The following is a 12,767-nucleotide window of genomic DNA, read 5'->3' on the forward strand; positions in this document are numbered from 1 at the left end:
CATGTAAATTGGCATTTATTAAATATTAGAACCGTGAATAACTGATATTATACTGTTTTACCAACTGACTGTTACTGAATGTTAAAAGCCTTTTGGTGACTCATCTTTGAAAATGTTTTGACATCATTTTAATGCCAAAGCTACCAAATAAGGTTTACTAAAAAAAGCTAAACTCACGCGAGTTACAGTTTTCTCCACATTCTCATAAGATCTATTGTTTTCTTTTACAGTTCCTTAATCTCTGGGTATTATTCAGGCACTTGTGAGGTACAAACTCCAAAGTACTAAGTAAGTATTTTGGGAAACCTGTTTATAAACTAACCTGAATCTGGGCTATAAAAAAGCAATTCTTACTGTGGTTCTACTGTCTGTAGTCAGTGAGTTTATGCCTCACACTGACATTTACATTTCCAGCGTTCAGCAGACGCTCTGATCCAGAGCGACGTACAGGAAGAGCTTCGTCTGTCTAGAGAAAGTCTCTCTGCTAGTTACCAGCAGGTTAGAGAGAGAGACGGTCCTGAGCTCAGATACTGATAGAAACACAGTCACTGATACAGAGAGAAAAGGAACCGAGTGGAACACAGAACTCTGAGCCTTGCAGCGCCATGCAATACAATAAACTACAGTAAACTACAATAAACTACAATAAACTACAATACACAGTGCAATACAATAAAATATGATATTAAAATATGATGTACGAAGCGTTTAGACATGAAACACCTGGTACAGTTCTAACCTGCTTAGAACTGCAAAAAAAAAAAAAGCATTACTGGACTAAAACCCCCACCTCCAAAATCCCCCCCTACTGTCACAGTCTCACTGACCTGTAAAGGGACGTCTGGATCCATTTGAAATGAGGGCACTTTGTCGCTCCATGGTGAGAAGCGTCTGGTCTGGGGGTCCAGGTAGAAGTCGAAAACGGAGCCGTGGGCCGGCAGCTTAACGCTCTTCATCTCTTTAACCCACCACTGACTGAACTCCGCCCTGTAATCACGAGCCTGCAAACAAATACGTACAGAAACATCCACATATTTAAACCCCCATAGCCTACACTACACTGTCCACCAGTCCAGAGTTTCCTCTCAAGGTGTTATCAGTGAGCCTGTGCTGCAGTAACAGCTTCTACTCTTCTGAAGGGTTTACACTAGATGTTGGAACATTGCTGTGAACAACAACAAGGTGTGACATCTACCTGATCCTGATATGTAGCCCCACCAAAAGCCCAGATGCAGGCAAACACAAAGTAAGTCTCATAGACGTCACGTGTAGAGTCAGCTGGAATGTTCTCTGGGGTCAGCAGACCGTCCAGCAAGGAACACAGAGTCTGAGGACGAGAGAGAGAGAGAGAGACAGAGAGAGAGACAGAGACAGAGAGAGAGAGAGAGAGAGACAGAGAGAGAGACAGAGACAGAGAGAGAGAGACAGAGAGAGAGACAGAGAGAGAGACAGAGAGAGAGACAGAGACAGAGAGAGACAGAGAGAGACAGAGAGACAGAGAGAGAGACAGAGAGAAAGAGAGAGAGACAGAGAGAGAGACAGAGAGAGAGAGACAGAGAGAGACAGAGACAGAGAGAGAGACAGAGAGAGACAGAGAGAGAGACAGAGAGAGAGAGAGAGAGAGAGAGAGAGAGAGAGAGACAGAGACAGAGAGAGAGAGAGAGAGAGAGAGAGAGAGAGAGAGAGAGAGAGAGAGCGAGAGAGAGAGAGACAGAGAGAGAGACAGAGAGAGAGCATAAAATATACTGTGTCTGTATTGTTAGTGCAGGAGAGTGATTCTCTGACTTTACACTGAGTGCATATACACGCCCTTAATAATTCAATTATAATCGGATTTCTGCAGTTATCAGAATTCAAATAGTCATGTAAACACCACACTCCCATCCAGAAATCTGATTAAGAATCTGATAAGGAGGCTGGATTTGAGCTCAGTAGTCAGATTTCTCAGTGCTGTGAGCTCTTACTCTGATTTCTATCAGTCTGCGCGAGATCAGACGGTGGACGTCGCAAGACGCAGCCAAACACCGTTGGAGCGGCGCTGAATCCAAACACGAAATAAAGGAGTTAAATCTTCTTCATCTTCCAGATGACCTGTGTTCATATTTTCAGGTTAAAGCAACTCAATGTTAAAAAAAGCTGTTCATGAAATTCGAGTTTAACGTTATGTTTACTTCACGTCTTCTTCTGTGAGTTTATCAGCTGGTCGTAAAGCAGAAATCTGATTACTGTCTGACTCATGTAGACCTGGAGTTTACCCATTATCTGATTACTGTCTGACTCATGTAGACCTGGAGTTTACCCATTATCTGATTACTGTCTGACTCCTGTAGACCTGGAGTTTCCCCGTTATCTGATTACTGTCTGACTCCTGTAGACCTGGAGTTTCCCCATTATCTGATTACTGTCTGACTCCTGTAGACCTGGAGTTTCCCCATTATCTGATTACTGTCTGACTCCTGTAGACCTGGAGTTTCCCCATTATCTGATTACTGTCTGACTCCTGTAGTCCTGGAGTTTACCCATTATCTGATTACTGTCTGACTCCTGTAGACCTGTAGTTTCCCCGTTATCTGATTACTGTCTGACTCCTGTAGACCTGGAGTTTCCCCATTATCTGATTACTGTCTGACTCCTGTAGACCTGGAGTTTCCCCATTATCTGATTACTGTCTGACTCCTGTAGTCCTGGAGTTTCCCCGTTATCTGATTACTGTCTGACTCCTGTAGTCCTGGAGTTTTCCCATTATCTGATTACTGTCTGACTCCTGTAGTCCTGGAGTTTCCCCATTATCTGATTACTGTCTGACTCCTGTAGTCCTGGAGTTTCCCCATTATCTGAGTACTGTTTGACTCCTGTAGACCTGGAGTTTCCCCATTATCTGATTACTGTCTGAGTCCTGTAGACCTGGAGTTTCCCCATTATCTGATTACTGTCTGACTCCTGTAGACCTGGAGTTTCCCCGTTATCTGATTACTGTCTGACTCCTGTAGTCCTGGAGTTTTCCCATTATCTGATTACTGTCTGACTCCTGTAGTCCTGGAGTTTCCCCATTATCTGATTACTGTCTGACTCCTGTAGTCCTGGAGTTTCCCCATTATCTGAGTACTGTTTGACTCCTGTAGACCTGGAGTTTTCCCATTATCTGATTACTGTCTGACTCCTGTAGACCTGGAGTTTCCCCGTTATCTGATTACTGTCTGACTCCTGTAGACCTGGAGTTTCCCCGTTATCTGATTACTGTCTGACTCATGTAGACCTGGAGTTTCCCCATTATCTGATTACTGTCTGACTCCTGTAGACCTGGAGTTTCCCCATTATCTGATTACTGTCTGACTCCTGTAGACCTGGAGTTTCCCCATTATCTGATTACTGTCTGACTCCTGTAGACCTGGAGTTTCCCCATTATCTGATTACTGTCTGACTCCTGTAGACCTGGAGTTTCCCCATTATCTGATTACTGTCTGACTCCTGTAGACCTGGAGTTTCCCCGTTATCTGATTACTGTCTGACTCCTGTAGTCCTGGAGTTTCCCCGTTATCTGATTACTGTCTGACTCCTGTAGTCCTGGAGTTTCCCCATTATCTGATTACTGTCTGACTCCTGTAGTCCTGGAGTTTCCCCATTATCTGATTACTGTCTGACTCCTGTAGTCCTGGAGTTTCCCCATTATCTGATTACTGTCTGACTCCTGTAGTCCTGGAGTTTCCCCATTATCTGAGTACTGTTTGACTCCTGTAGACCTGGAGTTTTCCCATTATCTGATTACTGTCTGACTCCTGTAGACCTGGAGTTTCCCCGTTATCTGATTACTGTCTGACTCCTGTAGACCTGGAGTTTCCCCGTTATCTGATTACTGTCTGACTCATGTAGACCTGGAGTTTCCCCATTATCTGATTACTGTCTGACTCCTGTAGACCTGGAGTTTCCCCATTATCTGATTACTGTCTGACTCCTGTAGACCTGGAGTTTCTCCATTATCTGATTACTGTCTGACTCCTGTAGACCTGGAGTTTCCCCATTATCTGATTACTGTCTGACTCCTGTAGTCCTGGAGTTTTCCCATTATCTGATTACTGTCTGACTCCTGTAGTCCTGGAGTTTTCCCATTATCTGATTACTGTCTGACTCCTGTAGTCCTGGAGTTTCCCCATTATCTGATTACTGTCTGACTCCTGTAGTCCTGGAGTTTCCCCATTATCTGAGTACTGTTTGACTCCTGTAGACCTGGAGTTTTCCCATTATCTGATTACTGTCTGACTCCTGTAGACCTGGAGTTTCCCCGTTATCTGATTACTGTCTGACTCCTGTAGACCTGGAGTTTCCCCGTTATCTGATTACTGTCTGACTCCTGTAGACCTGGAGTTTCCCCATTATCTGATTACTGTCTGACTCCTGTAGACCTGGAGTTTCCCCATTATCTGATTACTGTCTGACTCCTGTAGACCTGGAGTTTCTCCATTATCTGATTACTGTCTGACTCCTGTAGACCTGGAGTTTCCCCATTATCTGATTACTGTCTGACTCCTGTAGACCTGGAGTTTCCCCATTATCTGATTACTGTCTGACTCCTGTAGACCTGGAGTTTCCCCGTTATCTGATTACTGTCTGACTCCTGTAGTCCTGGAGTTTTCCCATTATCTGATTACTGTCTGACTCCTGTAGTCCTGGAGTTTCCCCATTATCTGATTACTGTCTGACTCCTGTAGTCCTGGAGTTTCCCCATTATCTGAGTACTGTTTGACTCCTGTAGACCTGGAGTTTTCCCATTATCTGATTACTGTCTGACTCCTGTAGACCTGGAGTTTCCCCGTTATCTGATTACTGTCTGACTCCTGTAGACCTGGAGTTTCCCCGTTATCTGATTACTGTCTGACTCATGTAGACCTGGAGTTTCCCCATTATCTGATTACTGTCTGACTCCTGTAGACCTGGAGTTTCCCCATTATCTGATTACTGTCTGACTCCTGTAGACCTGGAGTTTCTCCATTATCTGATTACTGTCTGACTCCTGTAGACCTGGAGTTTCCCCATTATCTGATTACTGTCTGACTCCTGTAGACCTGGAGTTTCCCCATTATCTGATTACTGTCTGACTCCTGTAGACCTGGAGTTTCCCCGTTATCTGATTACTGTGTGACTCCTGTAGACCTGGAGTTTCCCTGTTATCTGATTACTGTCTGACTCCTGTAGACCTGGAGTTTCCCCGTTATCTGATTACTGTCTGACTCCTGTAGACCTGGAGTTTCCCCATTATCTGATTACTGTCTGACTCCTGTAGACCTGGAGTTTCCCCATTATCCTCATCCTCAAGTGCATGTAAGTGTGTTGATCGGTTTCCTGACAAAATCTGAATTTCTGCAGCGATCGGATTAGTAAGTGCATGTAAACACACTCAGTCACTCGATTCACTTACAGTTCAGCGCATCATGAACAGTGAGCTGCGCTCCCTCCTGTCTATCTCTGAGTAATATAATGGATTCTATCAGTGCGAATCTTCACCGCCAGGTGGACGAGTGTTCCGTCCCTGTCTGTGTTTGAAGGTTCTGTACCTGCACCATGCTGCTCTCTGGGATGGGCGTGATGGTCTTTGCTGAGCTCCTCATGTGCTCCATGCAGCGGGAGACGTACTTGTCGAACAGGATGGTGAGGTGAGCTCGCTCAGTCTGTCGCTGCCTCCTGTCAATCCAGCTGTTTACACACCTGCAGGGGAGACGTGTAAATGTCTTGTCCTGTTTTAAATAACTTCAACTGGACGATGATTTTCTTGTTTCAAGCTCTTTTCTTGTTCAACGTTCATTTCTTACAAGAAAAACGACCTGCCAATCTAGTAGATAATCGATATACCTGATTTACCCAAAACAAAATCTAGAAATGAGTTAAATTACCTTAAAATAAGCTTACAGCCGTCTCAAAATGAGAAACATTGGATATATTGACTACATTTCAGATATTTTTTGCAGTGAGCTTTTCAGTGAAAAAACGTCCAGTTATTTGAGTGTGGGTGTGTTTATAGCATAGCCCCACCCCTTCTCCTCCCACTTGACTTTGTTTCAGCTATTCCATTTAATTACAAACTCAAGGAACTTACTGAATCCTAAACCTAAATCAACTAAGCCTTAAATAAGATGAATAACAGAACAACCACCATGTGGGGCAGTCACGGGCTGGAGGTCAGGGAACCGGCCCTGTGACCGGAAGGTTGCTGATTCGATCCCCAGAGCCGACAGTACGTGACTGAGGTGTCCTTGAGCAAGACACCTGACCCCCCACTGCTCCCCGAGCACTGCGGATAGGGCTGCCCCCCGCTCCGGGCAAGTGTGCTCACTGCCCCCTAGTGTGTGTGTTCACTAGTGTGTATGTGGTATTTCAGTCCATGGATGAGTTAAATGCGGTGGTGAAATTTCCCCGTTGAGGGACTAATAAGGGAAAGAAAGAACAGTTCAAGGCAGTAACTGCTCAGCTGGAGTACCATAAAGTGCATAATTTACAAATCAATTAGTAGTGGGCGGCATTTGAACAAATTATATCACAATATGTCAGACGTCACGTATCGAGATGAAGGCTTCCCTCTCACACTCGAGCTTCAAGCTCCGAGCATCAGATGCTGCTGAATTCAGTAAATATTAGTTTTAGCTGAGAAGCTGCGGAGCCTCTTGGCTTCCAGGCAGAGACGGCGGCGTCGCCTGAAGCAGCCGGCTGAGCGAGAAGCGCTGTAGGCGGAGCACACAGAGAGCCGGCTAGTCTCCTTGCTAGTCTAAAGGCTAACAGCTAACCCCAAGAGACTGGCTTTACATTCCGCTCTCTTTTCCTCATTAACTCATTACAGGCTAATGTGGCTCCTTTTGACCATAAACTGGACTAACTGACCTCAGACTGCAGCTACTACATGAGGGGTGAGGAACTGACACATGGTTTATCTCCCATTACAAAAACTGAGTTTTTAAACTGACGTACATGTTCCAGCTGAGGTCCTGTGGGTTGATGTACAAGATTCCAGCTCTGGACACCGTGGCAGGCGTGGCGTTCCTCAGGTGACTGACCTCAAACACCAACCTCATTGAAGATGTGAGCGGAATCCTCTCATTACTGGCTAAAGTTAACACCTGGACAGGAGAGAAGAAAGAAGCTCTGTTGTGATGAGACGTGAAAGTTCAGACAAAAAAAATTACAATTTTATTATTATTTAGTGCCGTGAAGCCGTTTCTGACTCCTGGAGACCGTGTGGACAGAATGTCTTCTGTTTGGGTCTTGAGGTTTCTGAATGGATTCATGATTCCTCGTCTCCATCCGTCTTGTAGCTGCTCGTCCTCTTTCACCTTCAGCTCTTCAGAGCATAAAAGTCTTTTCCAGTGAACTGCTTCTTCTCAGAATGAGTCCAAAATAAGAGCTTCAGTTTGGTTCTCAGGGCTTTGAGCGAGAGGAGAGGTTTGATCTGTTCTTGGGCCTAGGCTCTCTAAAAAGTCTTTGGTCTTTGTGGAGACAAAATGCTGCAGTTGAAGATCTTTTAAAGCTCCTTCATCCTCGTTCAGCTGAGCACTGATCTGTGTTGTGTTTCTTGATGGATCCTCTGTTAGTAACTGATCTGAGTAGCTAAATCCGTCCACTGTCTCCACATCTTCTCCTTTAGTGATAAAGTCTTTCCTGTTGTTATTAAATTGATAAAAAGGATGAGATTCAGTCTCATCTTTTCACTCTGTTCTTTAAGCTTCCTTATCAGGGCCTTCAGGTCTTCTAGATTCTTCACTATGAGTGTCGTATCATCCTCATATCGAAGGTTATTGATGGTTCAGACAAAAGAAGACAGTTTATCAAAGTTTAATTTATACAGAGCTTTTCACAAACCCAAGTTTACTTTACATTGAGAAGCAAACAACAACAACAACAACAACAACAACAACAACAACAACAACATAAAAACCCAAATCACTGAGGGTGCTTTCACTCAGATTTAGGCCAGATAAATTAATTACAGAGCCAATGAGCGAATAAAGGAGGACCTTGTTGTCGTCCATGACTGTGTTCAGAGACTCTATCCACATGGGGTCGATGTCTCCATCCAGAATGATCCACTTGGGCCCGGGGTGAGGGTTACTGGCCTGGTCACGCATGAAGCTGGACAACAAGCCTGAAACAAACAACCATCATTCAGTCACAGCATGAAGGAGTGAATCTACAGCCTCAACCACAACACAATGCACTCAAAAGAGAAGCAGGCTTAAACTGACCGGCCACTCCATAAAAAACGCCCCGTTATATCTACACTCACTGTCCACTCTATCAGCTCCACTGACCGTATAGCTCCCCTCTGTAGATCTACAGTTACAGACTGGAGTCCATCTGTTTCTCTGACACTCTGTTACCCTGTTCTTATTAAATACGTGAAGCTCAGTTTACCATCTTTCCATTCCCGAGTGGCTGGATGGACGAACCCGAATAGCTCATCTGTGCTTATGGCCTTGGGGTTCAGGTCGTTCCAGACAGGCTTCCTTCTCATGTTGAAGTAGGTTTTATAGAGAGTTCTCAGGATCTGGGAATAAAAAAAGGATCAACATGAAGCCTGAAACGCTCATTTCTCAAATCTGAAGAAGTGAATATGACACAGGGTCCTACCTGACTCTTCCCTGAGCCAGCATTTCCCACCACAAACACAGAGTGACGGACACTCATTAGCTCTTCCAGCTGAATCACCTACAACCAGTAATCAGGTCATATCATAAGAGGAGGATGCTTAAGGCCAATTTACAGTCCAGGGGCCAAGCATTGCTCAGTGGTGGACAGATGTGGCAGCGCTGTAGGCCTGTCAGAACGGAACATCTGTAGTGTCTATGAAAACCTGTGTGGCAGCTCAGCTAACGAGAAGAACAGCAGCTGCAGTCGAACTGCGTTATCAGTGGGATTTAGGTGCAGCAATTAGAAATGCTGCTTATTTTCCACACGGTTCACTCAGGAGATTTGTTCCCGGTCACGCATGGTTGCCAGATTCACGTTTTTTTTAAACTTTTGGTCGGTCATAAAGTGCAGTGTGGGCAGAAACTACACTGTGGTGGTGCTTTCACTGCATTGACTGCTTTGAAAGGTAGTCCGTCACTGAAAACGGTCTGAAAACAATAATCAATCAATCATCTTATAAAAGGTATATTGATCCTATTTCTGAATAACTGGCAACCCGTTCTGTTTCTGACAGCAGCGGAGCAGCAAGGCAGTAAACACAGCTGCACACCGCGAACATGGCAACAATCTAGAACGTAGAACTTGGAGTTTCTATCTAATCAGAGCACGCGAAAACATCTGCGCCCTTTCAGATTTTTTGATGCAGGCAACAAACAAAAACATGGTTCTACAAAGGTTCTTTAGTAAAGACAACACTTCTATTTAGAACCATGAACGCTCAAAGAGCCCTTTGCCTGATTGTTCTGGGGATGTAGAATGTGCTGTAGACGGTTCTGAACAGCACCAAAAAGTGTTCTTCTGTTACAAGCTTCACATCATAATAACAAAAAAGAAAACCTCATCTGTGCTATATAGAACCCTTTTCAAAAAGGTTCTGTATAGAAAAGCAGAAAGACCCACTTGCATGATTAACAGGTCATCTGCATGGAGAAATGGTTCTTTAGACTGATGGAGAGCAGAAAGAGTTCTTCTGTGGTCACAAGCTCGATATCATAACAACAGCGAAACACTTTCTGTGCTATATGGAACCAACACATTTTACATCAATCTGAACAACCAATTCACCATGCAGAGAACCTATTTATCATGCAAATGGGACTAAGTCTTCAAGGTTTTGCGTAGAATGATTGTCTTTAGTAAAGAACCCTCTTTAAGAACCCTGATGAATCTTTTTAAGAGTGTAGCTGTAACTGATTAATTAGAGGAAAGTCCCGACTCTCTACTGAGTGTCGCTCTGACCTTGAGGATGAAGGGATCCTCAGGCTGGAGTCGGAGCTCCAGGGCACTCTGCCGAACCAGCTGCTCAAAATCCGGATCCGTCCGCCTCGGCACCTCCACGCCGGGGAACAGATCGCCGAGCAGACCCAGAAACACCGGCACGTCCTCCGTCACCATCTTTGGCACGTTAAAGTCTCTCAGAGCTCGCAGTAAGACCTGCTCGGTAGGAGGACGACAGGTCAGTGCGCGAGAGTGGTAATCCCAACTTAGAACCTTACAGCGAAGCAGAAAGAACCTCACCTGATCCTCCGGCCTGGCCGTGTCCGCTCTCTTCAGAGCACCAGCGACCACCAGGACAGACTTGACTGCGCGCAGCCCCCAGTCATAATGGTCCTGTGGAACAGCAGCACATCGGCTTTAGCCCAGTTATCCCAGCGTCACTGCCCACTGCACCGCGACCGTTCTCCCTCATACGTTCTACACGGATTCTTGAGCAAAGAAAATGGTTCTATATAGAACCGTGAACACCCAAAGAACCATGAATAAAAGATTCTTTGTATCATGAACGGGTTCTTGATTGATGGAGGATATGCTGTAGATGGTTCTATATAGAACCTTTTTGAAAAGGGGTCTAGTGCCAAAAAGGGTTCTTCTACTGTAATAAGCTTGACATCGTAACAACCCCTCTGAGTCTAATATAGATCCGTTTTCAAAAAGGTTCTATTAAGAACCAACTACAGCACATTCTCCGTCAATTTGATGAAGAACTATTTAATGATACAAAGAACCTTTAATCCTGCAAAGGGTTCTTTGGGTATTCATGGTTCCATACTATATATTGTGCTCTTAACTAGCTGAGATATTAGCTGTCCATCACACAGGATCATTACTGACGTAATAAGCTTTGAAACGTCATCATGGAACGCTGTTAATAAACGGAGCGCTGCTGTGTAACTGTGTTATTCCGAGTCTACGCGTGTGATGAATATGGAGTTCCTGTCCTCAAACAGTCATCCAATCAAATCAGATCAGACACAGCCGACCCGGCGCGGCGCGGGTCCGGTCCGGATCTCCGCCGTGTGAGGTGTGTTCAGTACCTGTGTGGAGAGCAGGTCTCTGCAGAGGCTGTACAGGGTGATGAACTTCCTGCCCAGCGGCCGGGAACTCAGGAAGCCTTCAGCCATCAGCAGGATCTCACAGATCAGCTCCATATCCGGCACCACCATGGCACACGGCCTGCGGCACACAGGGCCTTTACACCGTGCTCACTCCACCCGTTCAGCTACAGCAGTTTAACTCCACCCGTTCACCCCACGCAGTTTAGCCCCACCCGTTCACCCCACGCAGTTTAGCCCCTCCCGTTCAGCCCACGCAGTTTAGCCCCACCCGTTCAGCCCACGCAGTTTAGCCCCTCCCGTTCAGCCCACGCAGTTTAGCCCCACCCGTTCAGCCCACGCAGTTTAGCCCCACCCGTTCAGCTACAGCAGATATACAATATGGGAATATGACCCATATGACCCAGAATACATAGAATATGACCTTAAAAACCTAAACTTTACAACCAGAGTCAGATTTCATGACATTTAAACATCCATCCATCCATCCATCCATCCATCCATCCATCCAGCTACCTGAAGAGCGCTTTGAGGTTTTCTGGCAACTCCGTCCGTCCAGCGTATCCTGGGTTCATGGTGATAAAAACTCCAACGCTGGGCCTCAAGCTGATCTCCTCCTCTAAGAAGAAGAACCTGTGAGACAGAAAGTCTGAGATCTTCAATAATTTAGTCTGAGAACTTCAATAAGTATATCTGAGTTTATTTGAATTTATACATGTTTATCAGTACATTTGAATTCGTGATCAATCTAAGGCTGACCAGTCGCCCTCGGCCCCCCACCTCTTCCTCTTATAGCGAACGGCGTCCTGAATGGCCTTCACTTGGACCGCCACCACTGACAGCACCTCCACGGCGATGCGGTTGAACTCGTCGAAGCAGCCCCAGCCTCCAGTCTGAGACAGGCCTTTAAAGATGTTCCCTATGGACTGAGGAGAGGATTACTGAACAAACTCCATGCTCTGCAGATCTGTGATGGAGTAATATCACGGATCCTGCTGGTTCCTCCTAAATTACAGCACCACCTCACACAAACTAATCCAGAACAGGGATTACAGCACAAACAAACGATGTACCTTATAATCCATCTGCTTGGAGCAGTTAAAGACGTACACCATGACCCCCAGCGCCCTGCCCAGGTCTTTAGTGGTCTCTGTCTTGCCGGTGCCGGCCGGCCCTGCGGGGGCTCCGCTCATGGTCAGGTGCAGAGACTGGGTCAGGGTCACGTAGCACCTGGTCATAAACACTCGGGAGGTTAATGTGGGCGTCACATCAGTCACAGGGGGCAGTTTTAGCTTCAGGAGCAGTAATATTGCTGAAGTTATAGACTATTCATCTTCACTGTAACAGTATTCAGCCAGCAAAGGGGCGTGTCTTCTCAGAACACGAGAACCGGCGTATAGTATAACCAAGGAAACGGGGGAATCGCACCAGTGGAAATGGCTGCAGGGAACCATGAGAATGAGTGTACCACAACCACAAAAACTAGTGTAGCGTAACTGAGACTGGGAACCAAAAAGGCACCGCCCGAAGCATCTCGGTACTCCTGAGTACCGAAAAGCCTCAAAAGCATCTGTGCCTATTCTCAATACTTCATATAGAACGAGGGATTTAGTGGAATTACCTCCATCTTACTACTAATGACTCCCTGACGCCCAGAAACGCAGAGAGACACCGACAGATACGGCGTCAAAAGTCCGGCTGAATTGGCTGAAGACCAGGACTGCGTCGCGACCGGAGAACCTGGGCTAAATATACCACAGCCTC

General features: G+C 45.8%; 1 protein-coding gene across 1 annotated transcript in view; it reads right to left on the reverse strand.

The window, feature by feature from the left end:
- The window catches only part of LOC108413261 (dynein heavy chain 11, axonemal), a 119,650-nt gene that overhangs the window by 71,579 nt on the left and 35,304 nt on the right, over positions 1–12,767 (reverse strand). Inside the window, exons 33-45 of the mRNA XM_037536462.1 lie at positions 12,077–12,233; positions 11,784–11,929; positions 11,520–11,636; positions 10,986–11,124; positions 10,189–10,281; positions 9,910–10,104; positions 8,611–8,688; positions 8,395–8,527; positions 7,998–8,125; positions 6,955–7,103; positions 5,550–5,700; positions 1,196–1,327; positions 828–1,001 (exon numbers count right to left, since the gene is read on the reverse strand). Coding sequence (XP_037392359.1) covers positions 828–1,001; positions 1,196–1,327; positions 5,550–5,700; positions 6,955–7,103; positions 7,998–8,125; positions 8,395–8,527; positions 8,611–8,688; positions 9,910–10,104; positions 10,189–10,281; positions 10,986–11,124; positions 11,520–11,636; positions 11,784–11,929; positions 12,077–12,233 — 1,792 coding nt within the window. The remainder of the gene's footprint in view (positions 1–827; positions 1,002–1,195; positions 1,328–5,549; positions 5,701–6,954; positions 7,104–7,997; positions 8,126–8,394; positions 8,528–8,610; positions 8,689–9,909; positions 10,105–10,188; positions 10,282–10,985; positions 11,125–11,519; positions 11,637–11,783; positions 11,930–12,076; positions 12,234–12,767) is intronic.

Source organism: Pygocentrus nattereri, chromosome 3 (genome assembly GCF_015220715.1).
Source record: "Pygocentrus nattereri isolate fPygNat1 chromosome 3, fPygNat1.pri, whole genome shotgun sequence".
Taxonomy (NCBI): Eukaryota; Metazoa; Chordata; class Actinopteri; order Characiformes; family Serrasalmidae; genus Pygocentrus; species Pygocentrus nattereri.